At 41.0% G+C, this 16,499-nt stretch overlaps 1 protein-coding gene across 2 annotated transcripts in view; it reads right to left on the bottom strand.

Moving 5' to 3' along the window:
• The window catches only part of prkcz (protein kinase C, zeta), a 122,166-nt gene that overhangs the window by 33,871 nt on the left and 71,796 nt on the right, over positions 1 to 16,499 (bottom strand). For both annotated transcript variants that reach the window (XM_069169112.1, XM_069169113.1), the window contains 7 exons: positions 13,838 to 13,893; positions 13,433 to 13,627; positions 6,598 to 6,695; positions 4,879 to 4,965; positions 1,887 to 2,022; positions 1,541 to 1,628; positions 779 to 898 (listed from right to left, as the gene is read on the bottom strand). In XM_069169112.1, the coding sequence (XP_069025213.1) occupies positions 779 to 898; positions 1,541 to 1,628; positions 1,887 to 2,022; positions 4,879 to 4,965; positions 6,598 to 6,695; positions 13,433 to 13,627; positions 13,838 to 13,893 (780 nt within the window). The remainder of the gene's footprint in view (positions 1 to 778; positions 899 to 1,540; positions 1,629 to 1,886; positions 2,023 to 4,878; positions 4,966 to 6,597; positions 6,696 to 13,432; positions 13,628 to 13,837; positions 13,894 to 16,499) is intronic.

Here is a 16,499-nt window from a genome sequence, read left to right on the forward strand (position 1 = left end):
AGTTATGCGTCACAAAAGATTAAATTAATATGTTTTTGTTTAAATGGCTCCAAACAGCCTGCCATGTGCTCTCAATACTCATATTTGATTTTCTATTATTCCTCTATACTCCCAGTCCGTGAAACCATAGAGAATGTAGTTTGAAGCTCTTCTGCTGCACCCACTCCTCTGATGAAACATGCAAAGAGCTTCCTTGATAAAAAGCTCTTTTTTAAGGGAAAATTTGACTTTTGGAAAACAACTAGGTAAGTGAAGTAATATGAAACTATACGTATTTACAAGTTTACAACAACTAAGAATGAGAATAACTTTTAGCATCAAACAGGTCTGAGTATAACAGCGGGACTGTCGTGTTGACCTGAAAGCAGGAATTTGAAGAATTGGTGGAGAGTGAGAGTAGTCTGATTAATCAGAGGGACTTTCCTGGTGTGTAATTCAGACAGGGGAGTTTGAGGTGAACCAATTACTTCATCAGTATTGTTGCGTGAAACGTTTTGTTTTGTTTTTGGTGCTCATTGAAATATAGTAGGCTGAAATATTGAAGGTTAGTAATAACTCACTCTGCTTGTGGAAATACTACTTTGAATAATAGGCCAGAAAAAAATACCTAAAAGGACTTACTGAAATTGGAGGTTAATTTGTAATTGTGTTTCATGTTTGGAAATTGAGATACTTTGATTTGGAAAGTGGAAAAATTGGCTCATTATGATGTTTTGTATAACTGTATAATTAAGATTTGTTAGTTGCATGATAAATTGGTGAAAAGAACAGAGCTCACCTTGAAATAGGTACTCCTCCGTGTTCATGTCAGGATTGTCGGTGATGATGTCGAATGGGGATCTCCCAGCCATCATCTCAAACATCAGCACGCCCAGAGCCCACCAGTCCACGCTGAAGCCTGAGGAGGGCGCAACAACATGTGATGTTCATCTTTATGGGTGTGGCATGAAAAGACTGCTCAGCTCTGCATTTGGCTTCAATCAATCACAAACTGAGGCTGGTTTGGCCGCCAGTGGAAAATCATCTCCACATACAGTAATGTGCAAAGTTTTATGGGCAAAAGCTGATTACATTACACTTTATGTTTGTTACGGAGCTTTCAGCTCAGTCAAAGAAGCCTTTAAACAAACAAACAGCTCAACAATCTGGAAGACCATCACGTAACAGCCAGCTTCGCATTAGCATGACTGCAGAGAGGTCTCCAGAAGACCTGACCTGACTCTTAAAACACGCACACGTAGCTAACATTAAGAGCAATGTAAGAACATGCAACATGAATTGACTTTGAAGTTGCATTTCCTTTGTTTTCGTCGACGCTAACCGCCTCCCCACCAACAGCAAGCTGTGCGAAGCTAACGTACAACAAACACACCAAAGTGATATCAACCCTTCATCTATCTGCTGGTGAGACATTGACCCACAAATATCATGTTACTTGGATGAGTAACTGTAATTGAATCACTGTATTTCAAAGTAGATTCACATACACTACTCAAAAACATAATCACACAGGCCTGCACAACGCTGCTCCTACACTCACCGTAGTCCTCTCCTCTGAGGATCTCAGGCGCAATGTAGTTGGGGGTTCCACAGAATGTACTGGTGGTGTCACCTGGTCTGATACCCTCCTGAGGAGAGGAGAAGGAGGAAGAGGAGGAGGAGCCGGAAGAGGGAGAAGAGGAAACAGAGAACAGTGGTTGTAGAGATAAAAGAGGCCGTGTGGACAAGGTGATATGTGCAAGAACATGAATGGCGGCGTTAACAAAAAAACTAAAATCAGAGGCCCTGTTAGAGCCTCCAGTCGATACTGATCTACTGCATTATTGATAACCCAACAGCAGCTGTCCACAAAGTCGACTGAACGATAAAATCAATACGTGTCTTACCTTGCACATGCCATAGTCTGTGAGCTTGATGTGTCCTTCGTGGTCTAAGAGAACGTTGTCCAGCTTCAGATCACGGTAGATGATGCCCTTTTCATGTAGGAAGTTCAGAGCAATACAGATTTCAGCGGCATAAAATCTGCGAAGAAGCAGAGAGGAATGAGGAGGATGACGTATCTGACCGGTCCATCTTGTGCCACTATCAGGCCATCGACATGAGCTCTGTATTTGAAAGGTATTGTTGAAACCTCAGGAACTCAGGCGTTTAATAGGGCTGGTCCCGATGGGTGTACAATTCAGCCTCTAGGAAGCACTTAAGGCTTTTTTTTTTCTTAAACCATTCAACTCTGCACTGATGAGCCAAAGTATGACAGGCTAAGCTGATCTAAAGAATTATGAGCACCCTGCCCAATCAGCTGCTGGTCCTGTCCGTGCCACAAAGTCATCTCAGACCAACAGAGACTGAGGACCCTATTTTCATAGATAATCTGAGCCATAAAAAATAAAAAGCCAACTCCGGTTAACCACAAATGAATTGCAATTAAGATACACATAAACAGGTAAGAATTGAAAAACCTTTTCACCCTCTTATCTGGTTTAGTAATATACCCGACCGTGCAAGAACACTGAGTTTTTGTAATGATGCAGTGTCACACTCAGATATTTACACACGGCAGTTTAGGTCATTTAATTAATGATTGGAAATTAAATTATGCAAACTCAATGCTCCGATGCAATTCAGTTATTAACACCACAGAGTGAGTGACATTTCGAACATTGCTCTTCATTAATGCTGCTAATGAATGAATTGCATCGGAAGCTTTGAGTGTGTGTACTTTTCTTATGTTTACTCCCCAACATTGTTTCAGCACCCTGATTTCACTACATTGGATGAGTGTTCTTTGTTCACTTTAACATTTAATTAATGTCTGTTTTTGGCTTCTATTAGATGCAGCTTTATGTTTGGCCCCTCGTCTATGCTGTCGTCCTAACACCAGGGGAAGAGTAATTTATGATATTAGTTACGTCTTCCCAAGCCGATTTAATATCTTCAGCCCGAGGAGGCCGGCCTGCAGTACCATGAGTGGCTTACGAGCCTGAACCTCCCGGACAGATATGTCAGTTTCCTCCTGCATACGGTTTAGCTCGTGGTGCCAGCCTGCTCCTTCTTCAGCCATTACAAAACTGACAAAACGCTACACCACAGAGGTTGTAAAGGGAATGAAAGGAGCTGATTCGAGACACACCTTCTAATTCACTCTTCCTCTTACTTACTTACTCCAACACCCTGCTGCCAGTCTCTCCTCAGAACACTGCAGCACCACCGCTGACCAGGAGCACCCACACAAGCACTGCTGCGTGGAGACGCTCTGACCCAGGTGTCTGGCCTTAACGATATGGCCCGGGTCACAACCATTCACACCTTTCAACGTCCCAAGACCAGGTATTTGGTTTGATATATAGTAATCAAACAGAATATAGAAACACAGAAATATGTAATAAATGTGCCAAATCTTCAGATCAAGTTGACAAAACTTGATCTGAGTGTGGAAAAGACTTTTAATGAGAACATCTAAGAATCTGTTACTAAGAATACTCTCAATATTGGGGAACAGGGACATATTTAGAGCAAACATTAGCCTTTAAACCCTTTATAATTTTGGCCGTGATCAGATGTACTTGTTATGCATCTTTGGTGAGTCAGAAGAATGTTTTTCTCTCCGTGTGTAGGTAGCGTGTATTCTGTCTCTGGGAGATAAGCTTTCATTACCACTGACGAGGCTCCTTCTGTCTGCCTGCTGTAAATCCGTGATTGTCAAACGCTGAGGGAAAAGACCGTAGTGAAGCGATGTTTGACAGAGAAATCACAAATACCGCATCTCTCCCCCACATTTTCACTGTGACAGCCTCCATTGTACGCCGTTGTTTCACTGCTGCCATCAAACTGATAGAAGCTGCATCCTATCAGCAGCACCATCCATCGCCCACCGGCCCGCCTCCCCCATGGCGCGGGGGAATGCAGCAGGGCTCTCTCTAAGAGCGCTGCTCATGAATATGTACAATCATTATGAGTGATTAACATGCTGCTTTGCATATGTACAGCCACTGTCTCCAGAATCCAGATTGCAGGGGCCTACAGGGGCCCAATGGTGCCTCTCTAAATTACCCAGCCTTTGATCCAGCATTTATCAGAGCCACAGTTGGAGTGCCCCGCAAGTAGACAGGCACAATGAATTATGGGTGCTCATTATATTTGTCAGAGGTGGAAAAAAAACAAAAAAAAAAACGTTAAGTTGGGTTTTGGCAGCATTGCAACGTCCATGAAGAGCGGTTAAAGCATCCCATTAAGCATACGTTTGAAAGGGCTACTCCAAACGCATGCTATTGAGGAACATTTTAAACCGAGGGCAAAAAAGGTGCATAAAAAGCTCCTTCAACCAAGCACACACACTTCAGCTGCCCGACACCACAAAACACAAGATCCTCTCATGAAACCAATGGCTTTTTGTTTAAACTGAGACAACAACTGCCTGCGGCCACACACCCTGTATTTCCCCATTATACCATCATGAAAAACAAATAACTCCTCTGAAGGGGGTTCAATTAGTTTACCTCAAAAGAGCTGCCACTTGCATAGATGTGGTTCTGATGCTCGTCCCTGACAGTGTCATGTCAGCTTAACCTGAATCTAATCATATAAATTCACCCACTTCACTGTCCTCCTGTGATCATGCTGCCTATTCTTGGGGGCCTCGGTGAACAACCTCCTGTGGTCCACATATATTTTCATTAGAGTATGCAGCTTTAGAGAAAAACAAAGAAACACTTCGTTTATATTTAAAAATACTCCAAGTAGTGCCTCTGATAGGAAATTTTCCACATGGAAGTAACACCATATACTGTATCTAAATATACATGCTTAAATTCTGGATGGGGATTTTCAGTTTATTTTGATCACGTAAGAAAGCAGATGTTGTGCATCTGGATTGTTTACCTTGCATGTTCTTCAGGGAGCTTCCTTTGTCGTTGCATATGAAACATCAGGTCCCCGCCGTTCACATATTCAATCACCAGAAATAACCTGGAAACCATGGTGAGAAAACTCATTACTAAACCACTGATACTGTTTAACAGAGGCGGGCTCAGACTGGTTGCTTTTAACATGAGACACACTGCATCAGCATGTTTATGAAATGTCATGTCAGATGGAACACAAACACTATGCAGCCTTGTGTCACTTTTATTTATCAGATATATAGATTAATTTTTTTTTTTATAAAAAAGACATTTCTATTGACTCACAAGTCCCTGTTTAACATTACTAAATCAATACCACAGTGTGTTGAAGGCTTAAGATCATTCAAAAGATATATTTAAGAGACAAACAACAACCCATTTCCATCTGAATGGTCTTAGTGGCCTGAAGTAGTTTACAGTTCAGTACCAACAAGCATTATGGGCCATTCTGGTTCATTTAGGTGACGTGTACCCTGCGTTCTGAATCACATACTATTTCTTTTTACATTTAGTACGGACTGCAGCAACCCTTAAAAAGTACTGTTGCATGTAGTACGTGTACAATTGGGAGATACTACTTCATCATAAAAATGCTTCTTGAATTTTTAGTCATATCTGTCCTGATCCGTAGCGCGACGTTTGGAATAAAAAGAAAAAGGATGCGATTTAGAACGAGTCCGCTTTCTTTTAATGCCCTTTCTTTGTCTTCTTCCTTTTGTGGGCGGAGCATCAGCGCCACCAACTGTCTCGGCTGTCAGTCGATGTGACGCATCTTCCACCGCGCAGAGGATTGTGGGTCAGAACAGCCAGAGTAGCACGCTGGCCTACAGACTGCAAAATATGACCGGATGTAGTAGGACATCCTGGTACTTTTGTCATCCTCCATTTAACATACTAAGTCTTGGGACATACTACATCTTTTTCTGGCGTAATAAATAGTCTGGTAGTCTGGATGCTGCGGACCAAACCACGGTGGAAAAGTGTGACACCTGAAGTGCTGCCGCTGTATGTTCAGTGGTTCTTGTTAATTGTATGGTTCATGTATGTGTTTGTGGCTTTTGGACTTGCGTCAAGTTTTTGGTAAATAATAAAGTGGAGCTTTTAGTCACTTCACCCTCATCAAGGTAAATATTTGACAAAAAACAATTCACAAAACCTGACTGATAAGAAAATGAGGGGGAACAGAAAAACACCAGAAAAAACTGAGGATACATCAATGCAGAAATAAATCAGGAGTAATAAAAGGGAAAGAAACATTAAAAAAAAACAAAAAAAAAACTGTTAAGAAAAGTACAACCTATGACTTCCAAAACATTCTTATTAGCCATTCCGACATCCTGAATCCACAGAGCTTTGTATTTGGAGATCAACAGCTACAATAGTGAACTTGCATGAAAAAAGGACATGTGAGTTCTGTTTAATGTCATTATATTGAGAGTTCCTAAAGAAGATCAGGTGGCCAAGAGCTTCATCATACAACACTGAAGTACGCAGACGTTTTTCAGTATGACACGGAGGCTTCAAATTTTAGGCTTTTGCTACACAGTCGACACTGAACAAATTCGCTTCCATGAGATTTTAGTTTGTAAAATTATAGAAATGTCCCCGCGTTTGTGAAGGACACACCGTCATCACAAATTAATACTTCATATTGGTACCATGAGCTGCGTATTGTCAGCTATTATTGTGTTCTTACCGACTTTCTGTCTGGAAACAGGAGTGGAGGCCGACTAAGAAAGGATTGGTGGACGCCTGCTCGAACACATGCTTCTCTGTCTGCACCCAGTCGATATCCTGGAGAGAGGAGGGGAGACAGACGGAGACGGAGACAGCGTGACGAAAAAGGTAATGTATTAACAATCAATTTGTCTGATCAATAGGCTTTCTTAAACAGATGGAGATCCAACAGGCCACAAATAGACTGGAGTCACCTTTCAAGAACAATCCTCACACTCAGGATTACTCAGACTGTGTCGTGGCTTGGACTGTCCCGGTTAAATGGGTGGACCTTGGATTGGGACATGTCGTCCCCAAAGATAACAGGGTCACAACCATGAACACCAAACCTGTCTTATAAACATCTCCACCAGTACGTCCCTGACAGGAACAGAGGCTCGACACAACCTTTTGAAAATGACATCCAGAAATATTTTTTTCTTTATATTGTTATGTGTTGGAAGTGCAGAGCAGAGAAGGAGAACATTTAAGAAAAATGGCCCTGAAAGCCAAATCCTTGGACAATCCAGATGTTTGGACACAAAACATGGGAACAGTCACATAGTTTAGTTACATATTCCAAATATCAGAGCCAGCATTTTGATGTGTGACAGAGGACAACAGTTGGACTCTGAGGTTTGAGGTGGATGTCCTCATGTCCCGTTGCATTAATTAATCCCTCCACACAACGTGGTCACAGCTTAGTCAATTTCATGTTTTGGATTTTTGGGGGTGTGGTTGAAATCGTAATGTTTGAATTAATGTAAAACTTTAAATTAAACATGGCATCAACACAAACTTGTGGCAAAATTTGAGTTCCGTCTCAAAACAATGTTGGTAATATTAAAGAGACAAGAAAACCACGTTAAAACAACGATTTAACAAAATCAAACTGTGAAGTAAAAACAATCCTGAATAAAAAAAACACATATGAAAATGTTTTTAAAGTAAAAAAGTAAAAGTTTTGACTGGATTATATTACTGCTTCAATAAAATGTGGTTCGTGAATTTACAGTAGCAGTGAAAGTTTGGACACCTGCTCGTTTCATGATTCCTTATTATTTGTACCATTTCCTGGCCGGTTCAGATAGCCTCAATAGTTTGCAACGCTCTCATTAAGGGCCAACAATCATAACGTGATTGAACACTTCTTTGTTTCCATACGTGTTATTTCATAGTATTCATGTGTCAGTATTGTGTCATCTGTCCAAACTTTTGACTGGCACAGAATCTCTTTTCTAAACTGATCTTACAAAGTGCCTCTTATAAAAGACATGAAGTACCGACAGAGTAATATCTAAAATAGGCAATTAGAAACGTACAATACGCTCCATCACATCAGCTATGGTTTTAATTGTTCACACTTCACTTTATAGAGAGCTCTCGGTGTTTAGCCGGAGGCGAGGATGTTTTATGCTGATTTAAAATGTCATTAAAATGATGATAGTTCATGTTTTTTTTTTTTTGTGAGCTACAACACAGTGTGTCTACGTTTGAATCCCCTCATGCTGCGCTCTACTACAGTTAATGGTTAATTTATCACATCACAATAGAGACCACTTATTGTGCATATGATACAAGATTCCTTCCGGTCATCTCATTATAACCAGAGGAATTTATAATTACACAGAATACGTCATCACAACATATCTCATTTTCGTCATTTCAGCTCCTTAAGTAGTTTGTAGTCAGTCGGATGAAAGCTCTTCCCAGCTTCTTTTGATGCCGGGCATTAAGACTGCTATTGAGATGAATTATTAAACTAATGTACATGAATACATAAATGAGACGTCCAATCAAAACATTGGAAGGACTTAGTGATTTCGTCAAATCCTCTTTATTGGGGCAAAGCTGAATCTTTTTCATGGAGTCAAATTTGTTTTGTTCTTCAGCTGTCACAGAGAATTTGGATTTTAACACTGGATTTTAAGTATGAAGTGTTTATGTGTGCAAGAAAAGGAAGAGGAGGGAGACTGGAAAATGTGCGGAGGCTGGATGATGCAGTAGCTCTGGACACTGGCTCGGTTTGTAAAGGAGTTATATGTTGAGCCATACCGCCATCTAGTGGGCTTATATGATGCAGCATTCTTCTTTATTCAGGCCCGTTCAGCTCTGTAACTATCTCTCTCATCTAACTTTGTCTGCAATTCTTTACAGAACATCACTGCTGCAGCTCACGACAGTATGTGAACTGTAAATAATTAAATGCACGTGTCTTTATATTATATGTGCGTGAAGCTGCGGTGGCCAAAAAGCAGGAAGGTGGTTTTAGTTTACCGTCGTTCATTGCGAGACAGACAGACACTCGCACCGAGACAGACGAGCGATACAGAGACAGCAGAAGGGAAAACCCCGCCCCTCACCTGGTGAAGTGTCGCCATGATATAATTACAGCCTACAGTGTTTTTGCTCTGATCATACAGCGCACGTGATCACAGATTGTTTCCCTGTATATTGTCTCTCTGTCTCTCTGTGGCCCTGGGAGGGAGGCTGTAGCTCAGTCGGTAGAGTGGGTTGCACACCAATTGGAAGGTTGTTGGCTCGTTCCCCCCACCCACACGCCCAAGCGTCCCGAGCAAGACACTGAACCCCAAAATTGCTCCCGATGGTGTGTTGTAAGTCGCTTTGGATAAAAGTGTCAGTTAAATGAAATGTAATATTGTAGCTGGGAACTCTGTGCTGCAGGCGTGAGAAAATAGTTCTCAGCAGGCAGTGTGTCTGCTCTAATCTGTTGATATGAAAGCTGAAATGAAATGACGCCATGCAGCAGCAGGTAAAACACACACCGTGCAGGCTGTGTGTTCCAGGCCTAAAGTTCATAATCATCAAATGTTTAACTTTGTTTCAAGTATCCAACAAGCAGCAGCTCCAAAGAAGTCACTTGTTTGATCTGAATACACGTATAAATGATTAAATAAGAGTTTGTGTGATGAGGAGGAGTTACAGCTGGATGACGGCCCCCTGAAGTCTTCCTGTTACAGTAACATTGTCGGGTTTGGAAACATTGTGACTGTGAAGAGTCTCAAAATGAAATCTTTGTTCACTGAATATATCTGCAGCCAGAGACACTGAACCCAGCAGAGCAAGGTAGACAGATAACATGTCATTTTTAACTTTGATCAGAGCCAGGTCAGCTGTTTCCCCCTCCTTCTAGTCTTTATGCTAAGTATGCAAACTGACTCCAGATCCAGGAACTGAAACAGAGAGACTGTGACACTGATCTCCAGCTGCATGCTTCAGTCTTGGAAACAAAGCAAATGAGTACATTTACCAACATACAGTATGCAGTATTTTGACAAGTGGGAGGATGTATTTCCTCACAGGGGGGGATCTCCTAGAAAAGTTTGGTTTTTTTTGTCCAGGTTTTAGTACCAATGTCTCTGAGTTTTCTGCTGTTACTCTAATATGATAGAAGTGCATTCACAGAACTAAAAACTTGATTTTGGAGTTTGGTTTTTGGGGCTTATAATGTCTAACATGCCTCGGTAGTGCCACTACGTGTTGGCATGTTCTACCGTATAGCCGTCATAGTGGCACTACTGTGGCTGTAGACATGTTCTAATAGAGACTTCATAACACACTGTGTTTGATTTGTTTGCTGGTGAAAGATCTTCATCTTGCTTTTCTTCGAGGTGGTGATGGCCTTTTGGTCTGATGACAAGAAATGCTGCGCCTTAAGATAAAAAGGCCATTTGAAAAGACACTTTGCGTGCATGACGCATGAAGACATTTCAAAGTAACAAAACAAAAAATTAATTTTTAAATTCTATTATATGTACAATTCACTAACTAAGTAAAACTAGTACATGATCAGTGTCTTCTTCCACGTGGCTCAGATCCTGGCCCCAAATACTTTAGTCTCTTCCTATTTATAACAGGAAAGGTAAATATGAACAAGGCCACCAGGTAGTGCTGTTCTCTTTAAAATACACCAAACTCAAAAACTAAATTGCTCCAAGGCTTAATTTAGATGATGCTCCCAGTTAATGAGCTTCATGGGGGGCTAGTTTGATAAGTTGTATACAGTTTTATAACCGGAACAATTAAGACCAAAATGACCAACCGAAAATATGTTGTTGTGTTTTGGGTGCGTTGTAATGGTTTTATTTTTACGAATAAAAGATGGAATTTTGGAATTAAGGAACCACCGATCTCTGCCAGCTCCATTCACATCCGTAATAATATGAATGATATGTGTGCTTTTATATTTCTCTGCTTTGGGTGCCTTATACAGATTATGAGTCTCACATCATCTGGCGATTCATCACTGCGAGAAACACGTTATCCTGTGAATCCATCGTCTCCTGTGAGTCACCCACCCACGTCCTCCTCCTTAATCCCAAGCTTTTTTTTTTCGATTGATAAGCTCTCTGCCACTTCTGTGTCTTTTCCAGTCTTAGTCCCTTTCTTCTTTTTTTTTTTCCTCTTTCCTTTCAGTGGCTCTGACTCAGTCTCCTGCACTCCTTTTTAGTCTTTGCTGCTTCCCATATTTCCATACATCGTTCAGTATTCCATCTTTTATCCTCCTCCTTCGTCTCGTCACTGATTACTGCTCTAAGACCTGTTACATAGTCCAGTTCTCATTCACTGCCTTCAAGGGTGCCAGAGACGTGCTGCTGTTCATTCTGAGAAGTGAATCAGTGACACATTCACGCTATGAATGCAAGGTCAAAGCAATTAAATGCAAACCCAGCAGCCCTCTAAGTCTATGAACATGTCCTGACAAAGTCATACAAGAGCTATTTAAAATGCATCTCCTCCTCAATGAAGCATTTGTCCAACTGTCAAACTGCAGTCCTACAGACAGTCATATTTTGTGTCTTTAATAAGTTCCACCCAACAGGCAGCGATACAGATTTTTCATTCAATTGCTGCTTTTCTGGAGCCTTCCTGCACGTTGAAGCTGAGGAACAGGACTGAGGTAGATCCTGACGTCACAGACACGTGGATTTATGTAGAAATATGTACAGAGGATGACATCATCAGCCACCCGTGTGGTACAATTTATCCTCAAAAATGACCTGATCTATTTTTAGGCACTCCACAGGAGCAGAAACTCCAGGTGACAGCTTGCTACAGATGTGCAGACATTGAAGTGTTTAACAGCTGAAGACAAATCTAACATTTATGAATGTCTGTGCTCTTTCCTAGAAATCTGTTTCTGAACACAAAGCATCATCTTTTTGTTTTTTGTAGTTTCTACTTCCCGTTTCTCTGTTATTGTTTCGTTCTACTTCAGAGCACACGTTAAAGGAATTTTCTTATTTAATACAACATGGTTAAAATGAAATTTGTAGATTTGGCCATTATTCCTGCCAGTAAACACTAATGTGACGACTCCAACCCTTCCCATCCTGTCTGTCTTGTGGTTTTTTGCTTTGGCTGCAACTAACAGTGATTTTCTTTTCTCTCTGATAGATTGCTTCCCTTCTCAGGTCCATCCTGATTGCTTCGTCCCGCTCATTAAATCACAGGATTGGCCATACCCGTATGGGAGGCAACATTATCCGGTTTGTCTCCAAGGCCTCATTCAGACTGCCGGCCCAAATCTCTATTTTCTCAAATCCAGATTGTATGTAGATTAATTTTTTAAAGTCTAGACAGCAAAAAAAACAACACATTAAATGATATTTTTGCAAATCAGATCAAAACCACATTTGGATGTAGCTTGAAATGTGATTTCAATCAGATTCCTACAGATTAGTCAGTCCGGGTGCTCTGGTGGCTCAGATCAGATTACTTGTGTCCCTCACAATGCGATATGTGATGACAACGTCGTTTTGTGAGAGACGGCGTGAGTAGAATCTGTACAACCACGAGCAGAGTGTCATCAGAGATTGTCGGTTTTGCTCCTGCGGAGGACCATGAGAACAACAGTCTGTGAATAGATGTGTAAAAAATGATCAACTGGCAGAGTGCTTCCGCGTTGGAAAGTTGCTCCATGTACGTTGTTACCATGTCGATGTCTGGACGCACCAAATCTGATCTGCTCACTTGCAAATAACAGTGCAGGCAGTCTGTCCTAAATATTGGATTCAGGAAACTGCAGTCTAAACGAAGCCCGAGCGTCTCTTTCCTGCTCCTCCCTGACGCTCTGACTCCTGATGTATTTTTCTGCCTTATTTCATTAATATCATCTGTTTACTCAATTATTTGTTTTGAAGTTGTAAAAGGTTTGACTCCTATCTTTGTCCTGACTCTGTGATGCAGTTTGTGACAATATTCACGCAGGTTATTACTTATTACTCACTTAGAAGAGAAAATGAAGACAAAGAATTAAATTGCCCACATTCAAATAAGATGCTCTTATTTTCTGTCTCAACCTATAACAGTGATGTTACAAAAATAAAACCTGAGTTGTAATAAACCAGAATTATCCTTTAATATTACATTCCCGTATGTTGTCAGACGCCCAGGAAAGACATTGTCAGAGTAAAACATGCCGAAGAAGTTCATCCACCTTCATAACTGTTATTTCAAGAAATAGTTGAGATGTTGAGACAAAACATAGTCAGAACCTAAATTCCACATCAAATAGTTGTTCATTCACAGTTCTGCACTTTTGTTTGTTGTTGTAAAAAGTCAATGACCAACCATGACCACACCCTCTGCAGCTGACCCAGTCCCTCCGTCTGTCCGGTACCCGGCGTGTATCTACCGTCTAACATCCCTCCGTCTGTCCGGTACCCGGCGTGTATCTACCGTCTAACATCCCTCAAACTGTCCGGTACCCAGCGTGTATCTACCGTCTAACATCCCTCTGTCTGTCCGGTACCCGGCGTGTATCTACCATCTAACATCCCTCAGCGTCTCACCTCGTCGTCGTGGACCAGCTCCTTTTTCACCACCTTCATGGCGTACACCTGCTCGTTCTTCTTTAACCGAACCAGCAGCACTTTGGCGTAGCTGCCGCGCCCAATCACTCGGATCAGGTCGAAGTCACCCAGACCGAGAGCCAGGCCCTGGGACAGCTTGATGCCATCGATGCCGTCCACTACTGCTTTGATGTCCTGAAGGGCACAGAAGACAGAAGGTCACGAGCGGACCGACACATTCAAAATGAATATATAGTCTGAAGAGTTTTAGTTTGAATGTTTTCGGTAGAGTAAAGATCACAGAACAGTTCTTTCCAAATGATCGGGCAGATTGTGACTGCAGTTATGTCACACTATTAGATGAAAGATGCATTTCATTCTGTAAAGATTCAGAACTCTTCTCACCTCTGTGTCTGCATCCTCTGTTTTATCCTCTGCACAGTTGTGCGGTAAAAACGGTACTGTAAAAGACAAAGGATGCATTACACATGTACACATGCATTAAGGGGCAGACCGTTGAGGATGTGCTATATTATAAATACTTTGGGAGTATTCTTGATTCCAGACCGAGCTTTGAGGCAAACTGTGAAGCTGTGTGCAAAAATGGGGCACCAGCGTTTGTTCCGCTTAAGTAAACTGTCCTCCTTCCACATCGACGAAACCATGACGACGTTACTTTATCATGCATTTATCGAGTCTGTTTTATCCTCTTTTTTTTGTTATCATGGTTTTGTGGTTTATTTTTGAAAGACAAGAACAAACTGGTCTGGTCTGGTAGGCAGAGTTTTGAATAATGACTCTCACCCTTTACATGGAGAATTTCAGCTTCATCCCTCTGGACGGAGGTTTTTAGTCCCAAGGTGGAGGACCAACTCACAGAACCAGCTTTGTTCTAGCTGCGATCGTTCATACGAACAAGTTGTGGCACGTTTTTCACATTTTATGGAACTTCTATTTATTTCATTTTTTAAGCTTTTAGTATGAACTGTACCCTTTTATGCAAGTGGTTATTTATTGTTGTGGCTTTTATTGCTATTTATCAGTCTTGATAAGTGAAACTTTTGATTTCTTCTTGTCATGTCTTGTTGCGATTGAATATTGTCAGTATTGTTTTTAAATGTCTGTGAAGATGGGTGCCTTCTTGTTTACTGCAAAACATCTATCTACGGGTACAAATAAAGTAACCTGAACCTGAACCTGACCTGAAAGTACATTACAACATGACAGAAGTGAGTTCTTTATTTTGGCCAGTAGAGGGAGGTAGAGCACAGAGAAGAAAGAAGTATCACACTAAATTAATCCACAGAGACCCTCAAACAGTCAGTTCAACAGTCTCCTTTCAACAGGATTCAAGAGTCTGTTCACACATCCCATCAGAGAACAGTTATAATGTTAGATAACAGCAGCTGGGAGTTACGTAAGTGATGATCGTGAATGTGAGGTGAAGTCCACAGTCGGTCTCAGCAACAGTCGCCTTTCTATTATGCAGTTGTCTGGGGAATCCTGGAATTACATCGAGACCCCCCCGAGGGTTCCTTCATCTCGCTCACGTAGATGTGCACTCGGTTTTATACTGGATTATACGTAAAGTACAAATGGAGTTTTCCATGTTTCACTGTTCTGTTATATCCGTTGTAGAAGATCTGCTGCTCTTAATTGTTTTGCTAATTTAACCTCATGATAGCCGTGTTTTGTCCTTGTGTTTTTTGCTTTCGGAGTGATATAATGGGCGTCATTATGTCACTGCTTGAAATGAGTGCAGCAGGTTATGGATTTGACAGACGTGACAGAAAACAAATGTAAATGCACGCTAAGTCAGGCTTCACAAGTAAGACTGTAGTCAGCTGTGTAGTCAGTGTGATCTCAACCTTAGTCAAAGTCTATCTTTGTAAAAAAGTGGCTCCAGTTTGGAAAATAATGGCTCACATATTATGAGCCATTTTAAGTGTTTGGACTAACTTTGGTGCTTTGTCTGTGCGTCCTCAGAAAGTAACATCCATCGTAGTGTTGGAGTAAAATGGTATGTACTTGTATAGTGCTTTATCACCTTTTGGTCTCAAAGTGCTTTAACATGGTTTTCCCATTCACCCACTAATGAGACAGATCACCATGCAAGGTGCTGCCATCAGGAGCACATTCGCACACCGATGGTACACCATCGGGAGCAACTTAGGGTTCGGTGTCTTGCTCAAGGACACTTAGGCATGTGGACAGGAGGAGCTGGGGATTGAACCACCGACCTTCTGATTAGTGTTCAACCCACTCTACCGTCTGAGCCACAGCCTCCCAGGTAGGTTCCATTCATGCAGCAACAATACAAACTTTCTCAAAACACAGTGGACACAATGCAGTGTATTGTTTTTCCATTATACAAGAAATCAACATCCTTTTCTGTTCTATAACAGGTACCGTTAGAAAAGGAAAATATTTTGAGCAGGTTATTAAGAACACGTCAGCTGATAATTAAACTTAATAAAAAGTAGAAAGAAAGTTAAATATTTTTAAAGTTAAGTTACATATTTGATCTATTTCTTTTACTTTAATCGCCTTTTCCACCTCACCCGAGCGTAAAATGTTTTAGCTCGATTTTTCACACTTTTTCAGCAGTTTTCTTTTTTCCAACTTAAATGAACATTAAAAAAAACTCCCCTATAACAACACCCTCTAATGCTAAATTGTTTATACTGTGCAAATTCAGAAGTTTCTCAACAGAGATATTTTAATGACTCAGCCCTTTTTTGACCCTAATTAACCATCTCAATTTTGGTAGTTCTTTTTAATCAAACAGATGAGCAAAGTATGCAAGCAAATACTAACAAAAGGGCTTTAACTAACAATTCCTTTCACTATCGATTAGTCTGCTGCTTATTTACTTAATTAAACTTTAATTTTGCCAACAAAACATTAGAAAATAGAGAAAAACATGCAATTGCTCAAAGTTCACGATAAAGACTTCAGATGTCTTGTTTTATCAGACAGTTCAAAACCAAAATACATTCAGTTTACTGTCTTGTACAATAAAAAAAAGCATCAGATCCCACAAATGTGAGCAGCAAATATTTTAGGG

The sequence above is a fragment of the Embiotoca jacksoni genome, unplaced genomic scaffold, assembly GCF_022577435.1.
Source record: "Embiotoca jacksoni isolate LCO1_2020_lvr unplaced genomic scaffold, fEmbJac1.0.p SCAF_43, whole genome shotgun sequence".
Classification (NCBI taxonomy): Eukaryota; Metazoa; Chordata; class Actinopteri; family Embiotocidae; genus Embiotoca; species Embiotoca jacksoni.